Source organism: Sitodiplosis mosellana, unplaced genomic scaffold, assembly GCF_009176505.1.
Source record: "Sitodiplosis mosellana isolate CC-2019 unplaced genomic scaffold, AAFC_SMos_1.0 Smas_scaffold_6226, whole genome shotgun sequence".
Classification (NCBI taxonomy): domain Eukaryota; kingdom Metazoa; phylum Arthropoda; class Insecta; order Diptera; family Cecidomyiidae; genus Sitodiplosis; species Sitodiplosis mosellana.
In genome coordinates, this window is record NW_022601467.1 from 13535123 (window position 1) to 13554209 (window position 19087).

The 19087-nt window shown below is 35.3% G+C and overlaps 1 protein-coding gene and 1 long non-coding RNA gene across 5 annotated transcripts; one reads left to right on the forward strand and one right to left on the reverse strand.

Moving 5' to 3' along the window:
- Positions 1-217: 217 nt before the first annotated feature.
- Positions 218-14960, reverse strand: LOC129578041 (protein draper). Of its 4 annotated transcripts, none has more exons than XM_055466091.1 (16): positions 14180-14960; positions 5954-6711; positions 5693-5856; positions 5446-5574; positions 4958-5365; positions 4726-4881; positions 4326-4652; positions 4124-4246; positions 3776-4039; positions 3161-3334; positions 2801-3050; positions 2595-2722; positions 2375-2521; positions 2020-2298; positions 1734-1883; positions 218-1661 (listed from the first exon to the last, which is right to left on the reverse strand). In XM_055466091.1, the coding sequence occupies exons 2-16, from the start codon at positions 6094-6096 to the stop codon at positions 1453-1455; spliced, it is 3051 nt and encodes a 1016-aa protein (XP_055322066.1). In that variant the 5' UTR covers positions 6097-6711; positions 14180-14960; the 3' UTR covers positions 218-1452. The 4 variants fall into 4 exon arrangements, with proteins under 4 accessions (XP_055322066.1, XP_055322067.1, XP_055322064.1 ...); XM_055466092.1 differs by having other exon boundaries at positions 14720-14925; XM_055466089.1 differs by having other exon boundaries at positions 14726-14844.
- LOC129578047 (uncharacterized) lies at positions 11749-18531 on the forward strand. Its single transcript, XR_008689074.1, has 4 exons — positions 11749-12183; positions 12297-13190; positions 17178-17413; positions 18425-18531. It is a non-coding gene; the product is annotated as an uncharacterized LOC129578047 (long non-coding RNA).
- The last annotated feature ends 556 nt before the right edge of the window (positions 18532-19087 follow it).

Genomic DNA, 19087 nt, shown 5'->3' on the forward strand with positions numbered 1-19087 from the left:
TGTTTTGTTTGCAAGAAAACAAAACAAAAAACCCGAATATCCAGACAAACTCTATATAATTTGTGGATAATTTCGTCAGTGGTTGTTAGTGGTCTTGTCAACCGTCCGCATTTGTGCCAAAGATGCTCCAAAACGAACGAACATATCCAACTCGTACGGAATACAAACATGGGCTGCTCTATCAAGCTATCACGATAACGGAATAAAACGTCAATGCTTTACGAATAATGTTCAATTTGTATATCGGTTTTCATTTATTGCCAGGGAAAAAAACAGTTGTTCAATGAGACAAATGCGTTAGTTGTTAATAAGCTATAAGTGTAAAACGGCATCTAAATTCTTAGGCATAGCATTTCTTCACACAAATATAACCTTCTTCATAGAAAAATATAACCTTATCACATAAATAAATGGTTGAATTCACACGATGACAAAACCTGAATTTTGTAGAAAAAAAAAGGCACTTTGATTGCCATTAATCAACCGCGACGATATACATAATTTCAACGAAGTAAAAGAACAATTGCATCAGTTTTGATTACATCAGCATTGCTTTGGGAAATGAATGCTGCTGCTCTCGTTTAGCAAATAATAATGCCATCATCATCTTTGGCGATGGTATTCATAACTTATTTGTCATGCGAAATCCACACATTTTCAAAATGAAACTAACTAACTAACATGCTAAGTGCTTAAATTGAAAGAGAATAGAAACATAGAATAATAGTCGATATTAAATATTGGCAAATAAATGCATCATAAAAACTAACGACTTTTAATTCGCAATTGATAATATAATGCACAGTGAGCATGAACACTCGATTCGTTTTGATTGCGTTCGTTTTTGTTCTTTCATTCACAAAAATAATACACGAGTTTTGATTCTATTCTGGCTACCTCTCCGCTATTTGTCGTTGAATTGCGGGAGCATATACTCTGCGAACTATTTGTCCAGAAATCACATTGTTCTCATACGTTGTTTTTTTTTATAAAAAGAGAAAAAGAAAACATTTACATTAATTTAACATTGGCATAAAAATTACACTTAGGTCGAGAAAAAAAATACTTATCGTTTACACAATTCAATACATAATATTAGAAATCTAAATATTGTTTCGTTTCTTAAATCACAATAGGTAAAATTTGCTTATCAAAAACACCATTACTGCGTGTGTACTATTTTGCCTGCTTGCAGCACTTACAACCATGTTTGTTCCTAGGATTTATTTGTTTGTTCTTTTTTTTTTTAAATAATTTTAATTTTTTTTGTTGCAATTGAGCATTAGAACATTGTTTTTGTTTGCTTAAATTCATATACAAAATCGAAAAAAAATAAGCTCATAGATTTGTTTTGTTGTTTGTTTGTTTTCTCTATAAAATGACGTTCACTCGAAGACAAAATGTTTTTTGTTTGTTTCATAATTCAGTAGATTGTTGGGATTTTGGGTTGAGTTAACTATTTGAATCTCCACTCGAATAGGATGCTTTTGAGTAATCCATCAGAGATCGTCCCGGTGTATCTAAATTATTGCTATTTTCGATGTTTGATTCTTTCACCTCTTTCTCGTCTTTTGTGATGTTCAACACATCGTTCATTCGATGATAATGTGGTTTAAATGAGCTGCCTGGCCTACTGGAATAGTCTAGATGATCGTATTCATCTGAAAGCAAGCAAAAAAAGAGAAGATTATTTCCAATTGAAGTGAACAAGATTTATTCAATTATTATTTTACCTGGATTATAGCCATCTTTCTGTTTGATTTCATCGTAAACATGATCTTCGAAGTTTTCATCAATGCTATGGTATACATTTGGATTGGTCATGTCTGCATTTAAATTTTTCTGAAGCATATCGGTGTTGTATTCAACTGAATAAGCACCAGCTGGAAAAAAAAATAACAAGACAAGGTGGTGAATCATCACATTTACAAAGAAACATTGATCTATTTCAAGAAACTCCTTGAAATCCCAATATCCAAGGGAATCAACTTAATTTGAGAGAAAAATAAATATGTGTACCTCGGCCATTTAGATTTGATGGTTTATGGCTAGCTCGAAGATTATTCAAAAGTGTTGAGCTGTCCGTGTTGCTAGATGTCGATGGTTGGAATGCATAAACCGGATTGTCGAAATGGTGTCGATCTGGTTGTGATGGTGGATCGGCGATATATTGAACGTGTGCAATTTCTGTTTTCAAATTTCGCACCCGTCGACGGAAATACAGTGATATGAAAATGATGACGCCTACCAATGACAATGCAACAATAATACCCCATGCGATACCAGCACTACTTTGACCTGTAAAAATGGGCAGAGTTCAATCAGTTTGGGTTCTAGAGATGGTCAATGGGACCATCGATATGATATCAATTACCATTATGAAGTTCTTGATATTGTCCTTTGGGCGTTAAGCAATCCGTTCCACTGAATCCAACACGACACACGCATCCATGAGCCGCGTGGCAAACAAACTGTGGCGATGCACACGAACAAAAATCCATACAGTGTTTTCCAAAGAAACCTTGAATAGAAAGAAAAAAGAAATCCGTCAAAAAAAAATCATCAAATGACCGGAGGCATTGTCATTGTCATACCTTCTGGACAAACATCTTCACAATGAGCACCCATCCAGCCATCGTTGCAAATGCAGTATCCATCGTTTTTGCGACATCTTGCAAAGTTTTTACATTTGCAAATTTGATTACAATTTTGACCGAAGTAACTGTGGGAAGAAAAAAAAAACAATTTGAAAATAATTGTACATTTTGTTCGTGACAAATGTAGTTGTTTGAATACTAACCCGTCGGGACAAGGCACATTGCATGACGTTCCCGTCCATCCTGGAGCACATTGACATTGACCAGTGATATGATGACATTCAGCGCCATTCTCGCACATGCACTTCAATGAACAACGGGGACCATATGTGGTATCGGCACAAGGATGCTCACACGTCAGTCCTATATAGCCCGGTTGACACACATATTCTCCGGTTATATGATCGCATGTTTTATTACCATAAACAACATCTGGACATCTTTCTTTGCAACCTGAATTGCGAGGAAAATAAACAGAATGCATTCGTTTAAAAAATCAGTCGAAAGGCTTTGAATGAAGTAGGATGCATGAATAATCAATAAAGTGGGAAAAAAAATCTCACCCAATCCATATGTGCCTGGACTGCAAGGCTCTGAACAATCTTCGCCTCGCCATCCTTTGTTGCAAATACATTTTCCCGTTTGAGCATCGCACGATGAATTATTATAACATCGACACACATTTTCACAATCATCTCCATAGAGCCCTGGTGGACATTTTGTTTCACACGTAACACCTGCAATCAGTTCAATTAAGTTTTCTTTTGTTCCCTTTTTCGAATGATCTTTTCCACTCAAAATCAACCAAAACCCCGTTCGCTAAAGGATTTATTTTCTACTATTAATCATATCAATACATTTTAGTTGAATGAAATTCAATACGGATGTGTTTATTGGTGTTTGTGTTTGTGTTTGTGATCGTGTGTGTGTGTTTATGTGCACGAGATAAGTAATACGAGTGAATTGTGTTTGTAAAACGCTAAAGGACACTGTGCACTGAGTGTTGAATTTCGAAGGCTTACCTTCCACATCAGTGTCGTTTCCTTCTTTAATTTGTCAGTATGTATTAAAGAGAGATTTTTTTTTGATTAGGCGTCAAAGGAAATTATGTTAGATATTGCATATTTATTTTGGTTAACACAATTTGTTTCTAAATCGATTGCTTGATTTGTACCAACCTGACCATGCATTTTTGCATACACATCGTCCATCAACGGCATCGCATGTTATCGAATTATTGAAATTGCAATCACATTTTTGGGAACAATTGAAGCCAAATGTACCAAAGCTGCACTTCTTTTCGCAAAATTCACCGGTCCATCCAGCACTGCATGTGCATTGGCCGGTTTGAGGATTGCAAGCGCCCGAATTCTGGCAATTACAATGCTCTTTACAGTCTTTTCCAAATGTTCCTTCATCACATGGCCGATCGCAATGATGACCTAATGTAGAAAAACAATATGACGAATTTTTGATTAGTGAAAAAAAAATTCAACAAAAATGAAATCAACGACGTGAAATCCCACCTTTCCATCCAACAGCACAGAAGCATTGACCGGTTTCTGGACTGCATTTGCCATTGGTACAGTTACATTTTTGTAAACAATCTCCATAGAAACCTTCATCACACTGTTTTTCACATGTTTTGCCTGATAAGAAGAGACATTTTTTTTTAATCAATACTAAATCTCAGACGTGTGCCAACAACCCACACGTTAGAAAACAAACCTTGGTAGCCAGCAGCACAAACACATTCGCCAGTTATCGTATTGCATTGAGCGCCGTTACAATCGCATTGTTGTGCACAATTTTCGCCCCAAGTTAGGAATGGACAAGGTCGATTACACAAATTGCTGCTCCAGCCGGCATTGCAATCGCACTTGCCCGTGTATGGATGGCAGCTTTTGGTTGTATTTCTGTCACATTCACAGGTGGATTCACAATTCTCGCCAAACATATGATCGGGACAAACACGATCCTCGCAATATGTGCCCTTCCAACCCTTTGTACACGAACAACTTCCATCTGATGGATTACATTTGGCACCGTTTTTACCTATTTGAAATATGAATAAACATTTTAATCATCACTTTCTGCTCATGCATCACACTAATGTAATCGAACGTACATTTGCATTCTTCGGTACAATTCAATCCGTATGTATGACTAGGGCAACTTTCAAAGCATTTTGGTCCGATGTATCCAGGCGCACACTCACATTCACCGCCGATATGGTGGCATCGGGCATTGTTGTAGCATTCGCATTGCTGTTCACAATTTTTGCCTGTTAAATATGAGAAAATTGGGCGGACGTTCAATGTCTATGGTGAAAATGACGAAGTCTTCTTAAAATAACTTACCAAAGAATCCAGCTGGGCAACGATTTGCACACACATCGCCGGTCCAACCGGGTGGACATTCACATTGACCGGTTTGTGGATTACATGAGCCTCCATTTTGACATTTGCACTTTGATTTACAATCTTCACCATGTGTTCCCTCTGGGCAACGATCGGCGCACAGTGGACCAGTAAACCCAGGAGCACAAGTGCATTCACCAGAAATGTGATGACACCTTGCACCATTACTACATCGACATGGTTCCGAGCAATTTAAGCCGTATCGATCGCTTGAACATTCCGATTCGCATCGATCGCCTCTGTAGCCTTTTGTACATTTGCACAACCCGTTAAATTGATCACAAACGCTGTCGTGTTCACAATTGCATTGGTGTGAGCAATTTCGTCCCCAATAACCTTCCGGGCATTCTGAAATTGGACAAAAATGAAGAAGGTTCGATTCGTTTCTTTTTTGTTTGAGATGAATTGAACACCGATCAAAAACTTACGTATATCACATGCCGGTCCGAAGAAACCCGAATTGCACTTGCATCGATCGGGTCCAATACAAACACCATGTTTGCATTCAGTACAAATCGGCTTACACGCATTTCCATCTTTATTTTCAGTATAGCCATCTATATTTGAGAGAATTAAACGTTTTTATAAGTAATTTCTCCCGGATTAATATGTGGGCTGGGTGATAAAAATGAGCGATAGAATAACAAAGCATAATCATCATAAGGTATCAATTACCGCAACATTCAAAGACGACCCGTTCCTTCTTCAGAGTTACTGTCTTGTTGACCGTTTTAAATTTGATTTTGTAGGCTGTACATCGTGGTGGAACGGCGAGACACCAATTGTTCACTTGCTCTTGATATGGTTGCTTTTCCGTTACTACAACCTCAACAGGAAACCTATCATACACACAACAACGATAAAATTACTTGGACTGGTGGATTCAATTTCATGGCACAGTCATAACTACATTACGCAATGTTTGTCATCACTTACTCTTCGATGCGTTTGCAAACATTCGGTCCACTTAATTCGACTTCTTTATGCTCTGTGATTAGTTGAGTGGAAACTTGTTGAAATAAAGTCAACAAAAATCCCAACAACACATACAAAATACTGGCTTTCACAATTATTCGCATTTTGATTGAAATACTTTGAAATTTGAATCGAAGAAAAAATATTAATCAAAAAAAAAAATCGAAACGCACGCACAATACACGGCAGTCAATAAATAATGGATAACTTGCAATTTGTTAACATTTAAAATGCACTTGACGCAGAATGTATGCACAGCAAACAAAAATTACCAATCTAGTGTTTGCTAATTTATGGTATCATTAAAAGCACTAAGTTTTTCCGATAATGTTGTTAATGCGATGCATTGATGTGCCACTTTACGAGCGAATAAAATGTTTTAAAAACAAAACGATTTAAAACAAATACAAAACAACAAAAAACTATAATAGTAACAACCGCGATAAAAAAAAAGAAATTGTTTGTTACGACTGCAAAAGCAAATTGGTCACTAAACTATAAACTTCTTTCGCCTTCTGTTTATTCGCGGTCGATTGTTCATGTTTTCATCAGTTCGGTGTAACAAGCTATCGAGTGAAATAAATTATTTTCCACTGACATTATTGATATATAAATATTCAATTTGGACGAATAATCCGTTCATTGCATTGCATCGCGCACAATTCTTGGTGGCCACACGATTGCATTTATGCCATAGTCCGTGCACGGTGCGCTTTTATCTGCAATAATAAAATTGAAACAATAATAAATTAATCTGTATCCAAACAATTTTAGCGTTGTAGATAAAAATCGGCTGTTCAATATAATTATTTTGTATTATTCATTGGAATGCTATGTCAATTGGTTCTATTCATTAATACTGTATCATCTGCAATGATTTTAATTTGAACGGATGGCTTTTGATTCTTTTTCTTCTTCTTTTTCGATTTAGATGAATCCAATTTTATTTTCAATTCTATTGACAGACCTTCTCCAGATGATTTTTGTTGTCGAAGCAACATCAAATGCTAAATGATTTGAACTTAAGTGCAGTGAGGATGCTGACGCACAAAAACTAGCTACACTTTGAACAAGAGGCACGGTTTTGAGTTTCTCTGCGGAAAGCTTATCAGCTTACTACAGAACTACAAAGATTCACTTATTATTAGAAGGAGATGCAAGCGGACAACAATAACAATGAGCATAGAGGAAAATCAGTGCACGATTGCCTCAAAATGAAATAAAAAGTGATTGCAAACTCCGTTTATGTTTGGATAAACATAACAATAATATGATGAGATAAAAAAAAGAGTATATAGAGTGAGCCCGACAAGCATAACAGTGATGAAAGAATGACTATCACAACAGAAATATGTTATAGTGTGATCCACGGTGCGACAACGCTTATGTGATGGCTGGTCTCTCTCTCTCTCTCTCTCTCTCATTTTGTGTGTATGTGTCTGTGCTCTTTAGCTCAAATCCATTCCGAAATGCGGGCAATTACACTTAATGACTCAAACGAATATATATATATTCCTTTTGAGTTCAGTAGCATCAACGCGACAAAATATCGTGCATTAAATTGCTCTTTGTTACGTACTAGCCACGAATGCGTTCAACATATTTAAAATAAACGATTTTGTTCCGTTTCGCATCTCCAAAATAAAAAAAAACACACATACACACACTAAATAAAAATGTCGTTGCCGTCCCCTCGCTTTTTATTGCTCTATAAAATCTGTTGACAAATTCCAAATCAAACTTCACACTCATTTGACTCGTTTATTACTATTAATTTCGACCGAGAGTGAGAGCGAGAGATGGGAGAAGACGAAGAGAATGCATTACACACGAAATTGGTTTATTTTTATAACCAAATTAATTTTGAATACACTTACTAATCTTTAATAGAAACCGTTGGCACCGAAAATGTGAGGTTAAGATCTGAAGCATACAGATTTATCATTGAATTCACCAGAGAATTATCAATGAAAGAAAAGAGATGCGGAATAGAAGAGATTTTTTTCAATATTGAGAAGCAATGGGAAGTCTTTGTTCAAGAGGATAAAAAAAATAAGATTTTTTAAACGCATCAAGCTGAAATCAGCTTATTCCAACCGTAATGAATTTGAGACTGAGTTCGAAATTCAGAGTTCAACATATCTTTCAACATGATCAGTAGTAGAACTGAATAGAAAGAATACCAGCCGAATGTTCTAAATTGATATTTTTCCGCTGTGAGAAGCATGTATTCATTGAAGAAAATGGGGAATTTTAACTCATTGAAAACTTAGCATTCATTAGGTATTCATATCGACTTTTTAACAATTCAACAAAGACTGTTCAATATTGAACGACGAATAGTAGACACAATTCAAAGTCGACATTTTTTCAACATATGTTCCGGTCATTGAGCAATACGTCAGAATAATATGTTATTACGACATTTTTTTTACAAAAACAAAATTCGTCGAGAAAAAGAAAAGGAAACTCTAATTGTTCATTTTTACGATAAAGAAGTCAGAATTTTTTTTTTTTTGTCAATTGAGGATGTAAATTAAACCGAAAGAAACATTTTTTGTTGATAGTAAAAAATTTGTGAATGGGTAAAATAGGAGAAATACGGCAGATTACGTATTTATCACCATATGGTTGTTGAATGAAAACAAGTAAATGTTTGTATTAGTAAGTGTGAGTCATGGCTGTGGCCAATGTGTTGGAGAGGAAGCCGATAACAAATGTGGCGTGTGCTCTTGATTTTCTGATAGTTTCTACGAATTGAAATAATTTGCAATTATTCATCATTGTTGAGACTCGCAAAAACAAATGTTCAAATCTACGGCACAAATGATACACATGCTAACGACGACGACAACACCAACGAAGAAAAGATAAGTAAGACGAAAGATGTTGGGTACATCACACAAAGAGAGAAAAAAGTGATTGGCTGGCGTCGGCGACGATAGAATATAATAAGAATTGTGGTGAAAATAAAACCAACACCATTTTTTGTTCACGCCAAAAATGCCAATTAGTAAGGATTAATACAATGCGTCTATGCGTGTGTGTGTGTGTGTGTGTGTGGGAGGAGGGCATCGGTAATCGAAAACCGCATCGGCATAAAAATAAACATTCGATGGCTCCAAAAAGAATGTTGTAAATTATAAATCTTCTTGTCTCGACATAGAAATGAAAAAAAAGCCTGATTAACACACATCTGCCAAAGGAAAGTCGATGTCACGTTCGTTTCTATGCAAATCATTGTTCAGACAACGAAATGTTTCCGTTTGAATGTGTCACTATTGTTATTTCTTATTTTTGTGTTGTGATTTGAAACAAATTTGTTACAGAGTAAAACACCGCTACACGGAAATTATACAAAAAGAATATCAACCCAATTGCGCTTTAAAGCGATACACTTGTTCGCCCATTTAAGCTTTGACGAGCAACACACTTGCTTTTATTGCATGTGTATGCAACGGTGACTCGGTCTCTTTATTTAAAATTAATGTCATTTGCAAAACAACACAAAACATAAATTTGTACTGCAATTTTCGTATTTTACATATACCAACGTGATCAAATCTAAGGGGAAAAAATAACTAGCGTATAAAATAAACGTAAAAGCTGAAAATTTACCAATTCAAATGGAAAATGTTGTAAGAAGCTGAAGAAATAAATGGCAAAAAAAACTAACCGAAACACACGTATTTACTTCGTGGTTGCCTAAAACTGTGGCAAAGATTTTTATCTACTCTCACTACGATGCGCATGGTTCGTAATGAGTGTGAAACTATTTTACAATTGTTAAGCCATTTTGCATGTGCACATCGTTCAAATGAATGGATTAGTATATGAAAATATCATATATGCTTGAAATTATCAACGTATATTGCTTGGAATGCATAAATTCGCTTGACTATCCACCGTCAAAAGCAACAACGAAATTGGAATTACTCGATATTTACCTATAAACAACCATTTATCAACAAGACAACAATTCTCTGGAATCACATAAACGACACAAATACCAATGAACGCGTACGTTGACCAAAGCACATAAAGAAAAAACGGTATAAATATAATCACAGTGCTAAGTATGTCCTAGTTTAGATAAACGACCTAAATGCATCGATATCGGTGACAACATGCCGATCGATACATTATGCGACTCATCTGACTCGGCACATATAAGGGGTGTTTCGAATGATTGGAATTGAAAGTGTTATCCTGAAGTAAATCAAATTCATTTATTTCTGTGCTTTTTTTCGCTTTCATTTTTATTAAAGAAAAAGACGTATACCTTATCTTAACAGAAACTTGCTATTGAAAACAATTTTAGTGATATATACATAAATAAATGATGAAATGCATTGCGATACCCATCATTTCAGCAGAAATTCATTATTTCTTTGTTCTTTGTTGTCTATAGCAAATACTGTTATCAGATTATGTGCGATAAGTTTTTCATTAGATTGTACAAATAATTTTAGTGTTTGAGTCAAAATTTTAGGGTATTTCCTGAAAATCAGTGGAATTTTTTGTTTGTTTAAATTTCATATATTTTTCACCAATTTGTCTATTTCAGCAACAATTGTTGTGTGTCTGAATTGGATATGCATTCTTATTTTAATAAAAATTTGCAGCACGTGCACTTGTCGTGCAAAGAGTCGATGAATAGACTGAAATGAATCAGCTGATGATACTAATTGAATGGGTTGCGTTATCACAATGAATATTCATTGCATATTGTTAAATATGTTTTCATTGAAGCAAGTATTTTCCAAAGCCAATACACGGAGAATCGGCAGTTAGTTAGACACAGAGAGCATCACGAACAAAGGCAAAGTAAAGTAAAGTTAAAAAAAACCATTTATTAAATTGGTGAGGTGGTAATTTCAATTCATGTAAACACACAATCATCGTGGCACACAGCACAGTCGACTGCTTTGCTATCATTCTTGGAAATGAGTTGAAACATTTGATTTCAGTGTCATTTTCTTTGTTTGCCGATGCAATCGGAATGGTTCGTATTCAAGTCAGGTGAATGAAATAGACACAGGATATTTAACAAAAAACAAAAACATAAAAAAAGAGAGAAAAATAATGATAATAATTTGAGTATGTCGATGGAAGGGGTGGAGAATTTACTGGCTCAAGGTCGTTTTAGTGTGACTGGTCAGAATCTATTTGTTTTTTCAAACATAGTTGTCCACATCGGTTACGCACATACACATTGTACCTTTTCCCTTTAGCTATGTATATTATGTTTTTTGGTTTCATTTTCTGTGAACTTGGTTTATCGGATGCTTTATCATTTGAATGGGTGGAGAGTGCAGAAAAACGAAGAGCAAAAGGTGGGGAGAAAGAGAGCGAGCGAACAGAATTGATGACAGAGCAACATTGATTTTGATGCGTATAAAGAGACGTTGGAACAACGGCCGCTGGATTAAATTGTTGATCTCTTTTAATGCTATCATTTTTTTTCCGCGCTGTATTTTCAACAAACTCTTTCGAATGATTCACTCGTCATTATACGTCGTATAAAGCGATATAATGATTTGAACGGCTGAACGGCTGAACGGCTGAACGGCGGTCATACTTCCTACAGTGCTTATTCACATTATTTGCGCTGCATTCATCTGTGAATTTTTCTTCCTGTTTGTTCAACTGAAGAGAGAGAGAGAGAAAAAGAAGAAAAAAAAGTGCGCTACAATAAGAACGATGACAACACATCAGTATCACACACGCAAACACCCCATATAAAGCAGTGAAAATTTTGCGCTATTGTGTGTGACATGGCATGTTAAGCCGTTCGCCATAGCATTAAACTTTGTTCTAGCTAAGCCTTGGCTAAATAACAACACCAACACCACTGAAACGAAATCATTTAACGCGATATTGTGTGTACTCATTTCACCGCTCTCGTTCGCTGCGGCGTGCGCGCGATCGTGCGATCGCGCACATCAACACTTAAATCAGATTCTTTGTTCTAATTGAGGCGAATTTATCTAAAGAGCGGAATATTTCAATGAATTTGCTTGAACTTTATGTATGCATATATTATAGTTTAGATAAAAACGCAACAAAGCATAAACAAATTGAAATGTTTCGCTTATTCGTTAGTTTCATTCAATGTGAAATTTTACATTATATTTACTACTCTCTGTGTTGGTAATTACTTTGCTGTCGAAATATGATTGCTCCAAATGGTATGATCGTATGAATGTGCCGCAATTTATTTTTGAACAAAACAAAGAAGAAGAAGAAAGAAACAGTTACAAACAGCAAAATCGAAACGGTTCATATCTCTGTTTATTTTCAGTTTGTCATCGTTTTCGGGCTTGTTTTGAACGCTTCGATTGGCGAAATATCACACGTAGCGATTTGATTACATTCAGCAAATACATACGACGCATAAAGCGTGATAAACATTTGTGTATTTCATTATGCATCCTGTTCCAATCATTTGGATCGTCAAATGCTGATAACAGCGAAAAAGTATCAATTTATGGAATGGATTGTCCACACACGCAGTGTGCCCAGTATACGGTTTGGTTTTTCTGCTGGAAAACATATTTCATGTAAATAAAAAAATTATCGCAAAATAAACAGAAAACTTCATAAATATTCACTGATATTGGTCGCTGCATGGTTGTCGTCGCTGCGGGCTTTTTTTTGGGGGGGGAAACGCAAACTAATTATATTCAATCGCATTCTATCGACGAAGGAATGAAAATGCAAACACAATTATTACGTATGTGAGTGTGTGTATTTATATGAGCGAGAGAGAAGCCCAAGTAAAAGTCATTATTGAAAATGGTTTCTTTGTCGTCGCTCCGGCTTTTCGAACCTCGTTTATTTATCACCCATGCAGCTATTATTGGTTAAATCAATGTTCATCCGTTGGGTGCAACGATCAAGGAGTCGGCCATTTAATAACAAATGTTGATCAGCAGCAGACGACGACGATGAAGATGACGATGACGATGACGGCCAATAACATTTCCATACACCGAGAATGACCGAGCGAGCAAACGACTTTCAGTGTTTGCTGCTGCTGATGGCGTGAAATTCGAATTAACAACAATACAACAACAACGAAAATGGAAGAATGTGGAAGAGGCCCATATATATATATATATATACGAGCAACAAAGTCGATTGAAGAATAAACAATTGAGCAAACAAAATTGATATAAGCAGCAATAGCATATGGGTAAATATATAAAAAAAAATTATTTTGTGGTAAACAGAAGCAAAACAAGTAGATTTTTGCGATTTTTTTTTACTCTGAAAATTACACGCAAACCATTCGCACTGTATCACACTGTGTGTGAGTTTCAACGCAACCAGTATATTTGTCCATCTTTCAATCTTTTTATCGATAATTCTGCGCGCTGAAGTTGTTGTTGTTTTTGCTTATTTTTTTCCCTTCTTTTGATTATTTCCATACATAATTTTTTTTTCGAAATCGTGCTTTCACTGTACAATCTTGTGCTGCTGTTACTGCTGCTGCTGCACACCTCATTCAAATTCTTTCATAATTTTTAGCACACACGGTTTCGCTATAGCGAATGAATTAACCTCTTTTTGATTTGACAAAAGAAGAGAAAAAAAACATCAACTTTCATTCAACAGCTTCTATCTTATCTTGAAACTGACTCATATCGGAAATCACCGGATTTGATTTGTAGCATGCAATATATTTAACAGCGTTGTAATCCGAAAATCGTTATCAATTTCTTTTTTGGCAATTTATAATCATCGCAGCCAATAGCAAAAAGAAAATGTTAGCCATTTGCGCACACTCGCTCGAGTAAACAATCAATTATTGAACCAATTGTTGTTTCAATTTGCGTCAAAGAAGAATTAAACGAACAAAAGAACACACTCCGATCTTAATGTTTTATTTCTGGAGTCTATCGTTGTCTCTGAAACACAAGAAATAATTATGATAATGCTGGCAGCAACAGCACCAATCAACCATATGAAGAAAATATTTCCAAATGTTCGTTTTTATGCGCATTAAAACCGTAATCGGCCAAAATATTCTCTATACAGTTTAAGTCACCGCAATAGGTTTGTTTGTATCATCACTGTGTGGCAACACACCATTGAAGTGACCACTTGAGATTTCTCTTTCCGAATGAATCGTGAGCTATTATTAACAAAAATAAAACCAATATGTTTGACTTTTCGGCTTACCAATCGAACTGAAAATTCCAAAATTTCAAATGACACAGTGAACTAGCATTGATCTCATTCAATAAAATGATCTCATTTAAATTATTGTCGATATTTCACAAAATTGCTGGCAATTTGCATCAATCAATTTAATAATTTTTTTGATTCTTTGCTACCGCGATCACTTTTGTAAAACAAACACACACGCACACCAATCACACACTCTTTGTTATTCGGTAGAAATTGATTTGGATAGTTTGAACACCGTAACAGCAAACAACACCAGAAAGAAAGAAAAAAGTCACAAGAATATATTGGCTATAAGTTTTCTTCACTTTGCACAATCATAACTTTGCAGCGATTTCAAAATTGTATTGATTCAATTTTTTTTTTGTCTTTTGGTATTTTCTCTCTGAGATCGAGTGGTTTGTGCGTTGCAATTTTTGTTATGAATTCGTCAACGTTGTTATTTTTGGATTATTTTTTGCCTGAAAACAGCCGAAGAGCAAGGGGAAAAAAACACAACAAAACGTATTGAATATGGTTACATTTTCATTCTACCTTTACCGAATGTAATCTTGTTTATAGAGAGAATACTCTCCGTTGAAATTCGTGAATGTGTATAAGTTGGTTATGTTTTAAGCTGTGAAGGCGTAACACACGTATTTCAACAGATAACTTAAAAACAACTGGTTGGATGTGGAATAAAAATTATAAATAAATGAAATGAAACATACATCGGCAGTCGTTCGTTCGTTCGCTCTCTCGCTCCCGCTCACTCACTCACTCACTCACATGTTTCGATCGCATGGATGCGACGAACAGCATTACGTGTGTATATGCAGTGTATGTGTGCCATACTAAGTAGTGGCTACGCTCAACAACATTCAATAACAACAAAGACAGACTCGGTGTGTTGTGGCATGAATAGACAGGCACGCACACTAATTCTCTACAGAAAAATCGTCGTCGTTCAATAATTACTTAAAAACAACAACAACAACAACAACAGCAGCAACAGCGTTCATGTTCAGCTACATAGCCAACGTCATATATGTTAGCGCTGGTTCTCTTTTTGTCTGTTTTGTTGCGCTCTTCTTCTGTACGAGTGTCTAAGAATATTTGTACCGTGATTATGTGAAACAGAAGAGACAAAGCTCGAGAGAAAGAAAAGGAGAAAGAGAAAGAGATGGTACCAATACGACTGTATATAATACGTCATTTGGATATATTCGATGCTTTGTGTCGGCCCGTATTCATGCTCATTCTAGTTGCTTCTGGTGGTGGTTTTGGAATCACACACCACTACTATCATCGCCCCGTATGAATGTCAACCGAAATGTGAGATTCCGACCTGAAAATCACTTACACTCGCAATGTGTGTGCAACACGATTATTGCACTCAGTCCATTATGTGTACATACGAATGCATTTCATTTAGTCTAATGCTGGTTAACTACCTTCGACTTTGATGCCGATTAGAATTTGTACGTACTTCTCTGTGTTTGTACGTGCTCAAGTATGTTCTACGTTCGCCTGAACTCTGAATATTGCACTATGAATGCCAATTAAAACCAGAGCCACCATTGTGTGCCATTGTCTATCGTTTTCGAAGGTAAATCACTCATCATTTCAAAGAGACACTGAAAAGATTTGCTAAATAATAGTTTTAAAACAATAGTTTCTCTTACTTTGAATAGATGTCACTGATTTTTTCTGAGTTTCCTATAAATACTGTTTTTTAATTGCGAAAAATGAACAGTGACTTTTCACTTACCTTGAATTCGTCAAAATTTACTTACCTCAAATGTTCGTTGATCTTTCTACGCTTCATTAAAAAAATAATATCATTATTCAGGAGGAGTGTCAAAAAGATGGTAAAAATCTCACCGTGAAATTGATTTGAAAATTTCAATTTCAACTCGAAAGCAAAAAAAAAATCGACTTTGAAAATCGAAAACAATTTTTTATTTGCATATATGTCTGGTATGAAAACGATTTAGAATATATAAATTATTATCATTAGATTCGTATTTTATGTGTGTCGCCAACACACAAGAGACGCCTTATCGATTCAATGACACGGTAAATAATTGATGAACGTTTGATGTGAGAAAACCCATTGATGCGAATAAACGTTGAAAGTTGTTGTCTTCCCGACAATTTACGCTATACGTTTCTTATTAAAAATGAAATCGGTTGCAACTAAATGTTGTTGGAAAAGTCGCCACTTGTAGCGGTGTATGATGTCATTTTGTGTGTTGGAACAGAAAATTGTCACAAAAATAGTTGAAATTGAACGTGAACTTGAACCAAGCCATATAGATCATTGTTTATAAACAATATCCTTTTAAAGTCGATTTCTTTAGCAGACATTCGCTATATCTGATTTGATGAAAATGGTATGAAACTTTAAATGGGAAATTGTCGCATGTGTTTTAGCCGATCGGTTCGAACACAACCGAAACGTGTTGAATCGAAAACATGTCAATTGAAAATACCATATCTATGATGGTAGACCAATTAATACTACAGTTCATTGCAATGGTAATGTTCTCATACAAATTTTATTGTTTTATTCATCTTCACTTGATTATAGTCCTGGTAATTACAATAAAACAATGGAACATAAACAAAAACTAATTTATCATATGAATCGAAGGCATGGAACATATTGCATATCATTCGCTTAAAATACTAGAAAATCAACGCCTCTTTCAAGCAGCAACAATTATTCTGATCTAAATTTTCACTTTATGTCTAAATTTTTGCTAAAACTTTATTGTTTCATGAATCCATTTGAGCAACAAAAAAGAAACGCTTCAATGAAATTCAATGAAGTGGAGAGAGAAAAAAGCGCACGCGAAACATCGTCATAAGCGACAATATTACGTGTTCGAATTGCTATGGAAAGAAAATTATATGAAAATGTTCATGAAAAATGCAAGGTATATATTGATTGGGTGTTGTACGGACTAATTTGAAAAAGAAATTTTTTTTGTTTCGTTGTGTCCATTAGTTTAAACATGTCGATAGCATGCATCCAGGTTTTACATTGAAATGAATTACATATTAACCAGTTGCCATTTAATTGTTGGGTGGAGGAAGAACGGTATTCATACCACTGAATCGCCGCTTATCGATTCGTAGAATTTTTTTCGAGCTCCGACTTCATGTGTTCAAAATGAATTCAAAAAAAGCGTCTAACGATTCTTTGCGGCGATTTCGTTATTGCAGAGAGATACAGCGCAGCAGGTAAATGAAAAATCTTTTTTTTATTTAATAAATTTTCAACATGCAATGAATAAAGAGCATCACTTAAGTTTATCCTATTAAATTTGGAATGTTGTATTAAAATAATCTCTTTTCGATCCACCACGCACACTGTTTGAAAAAAAAAACAGGACGTGAGCAGAGAAAATCGATAGAAGGTGACACTCTACAGCTGTATCGTCATCATTCCAATGTCTAAATACAAGTTTTGAATTAGAATATACGTGTTTTTCTTTCTTTTCTTTTCATTTCCATTTATGATGTGAGATTTTTGGAAATTCTTCTTCCATCGATTTCGAAACACACTCGAAAGATATTAAAAATGTTTTCAACTGATTAAAACTCTTGATACTTTTGATCTAACTATTTTTTCTTAAAGAATTATTGTTCACTTATCTCTGAAAAAAACTTTTCACTTGATTATTATTGATTTATTTGGTTAATTTTTCTTTCGTCATTGCTGCAAATTGAACGTATTTTGTTTCATCACAATTTTGCACCGTCGATTTTGTCGTATTTCCAAATGTTTTATCGTAACGGTTTTATATCACCAAATACACTCGATCGATTCTCGATGCTATTTTTCAATTAGAATGGAGAACGAGTTTGCAGATAGAGAGAAAAACACATCGTTGGACACTGAAACCGTACCAAAAATGGTAGCGGTAGTTTTGATTAGCGTGCATTATTTGGAAGATCGTATATACACTGAATTTTCCACAACTGATGATACGTGTGGTATTTTGCTTGCTTCTTCTTCTCGGTTGTCACGCGTTACATCACCAAAGCGATATAGGGATAGAAAGGCAGATTTCGCGCGATACGAGCAAGAAGAAATTGAAAGAAATTACTATTTGTAACAAGAAAAAAAAAAATACTATGAATCCAATTGATTGTTGGCTTTAATGACAAATGAATGTTTTTTTACAGCACTTTACGTATTATTAGCGATTATGTTCACCAATTCTTGTTTCGTTTCTTTACATATTTCAGGATACGATTGAGATCTTCGCCCGGCCGCACTACGTCGACATAATCGCCGAGTTCATCGCTGGAAAATAGAAGAAATTTGGTTAGAAATTACCTCAACCCAAGCAAACACCTAGGGGAATATCACGCAAAAAATTCTATTGAATTTCTATTGATTTCTAAAAATTAATTTCAATTATATTAAATTATGCGAGATATCTGAGATTTTTTTCATTTTGGTCGATTTTTGCAGATATTTTAATGCTGAAAGTGGGTTTTGGCGGATCCTCAGGATCGTTCAGAACTGCTCCCGATTCTGGAAGTGGGTTTTGGAGGATCTTCAGGATGGACCAGACTTGGTTTGACAATGCCCTGGCCCATCCTGAGGATCCACTTCCAGAACCGGGAGCAGTACTAAACGATCCTGAGGATCCACCAAAACCCACTTCCAGAATTTTTGAAGCGGTAATGACGTCAGCACATGGTGAATATGAGTGAATAATACAGATTTTGCGAAATATTTGAAATAGCTTAGATTTCATTAGATTTTAATGAAATAAATGAGATAGAAATAAGTTTTGCGAATAAAAATTGCGTGATATTCCCCTAGGCAAACACGGCTCAATATCAATTGCGGCATTGAGCTTTATTTCAATTGGACAATATTTACAAAAATCTGTTTTCGTA

Bases quoted from the DNA above. Each gene is read 5' to 3' on its own strand.
- LOC129578041 (XM_055466091.1), bottom strand. From the start codon at position 6,096: ATGCGAATAATTGTGAAAGCCAGTATTTTGTATGTGTTGTTGGGATTT. The intron at 5,575-5,692 runs GTAATTGATACC...TCTCAAATATAG, and splicing joins GGTCGTCTTTGAATGTTGCG to ATGGCTATACTGAAAATAAA. The intron at 2,299-2,374 runs GTAATTGATATC...CCATTTTTACAG, and splicing joins ATATCAAGAACTTCATAATG to GTCAAAGTAGTGCTGGTATC.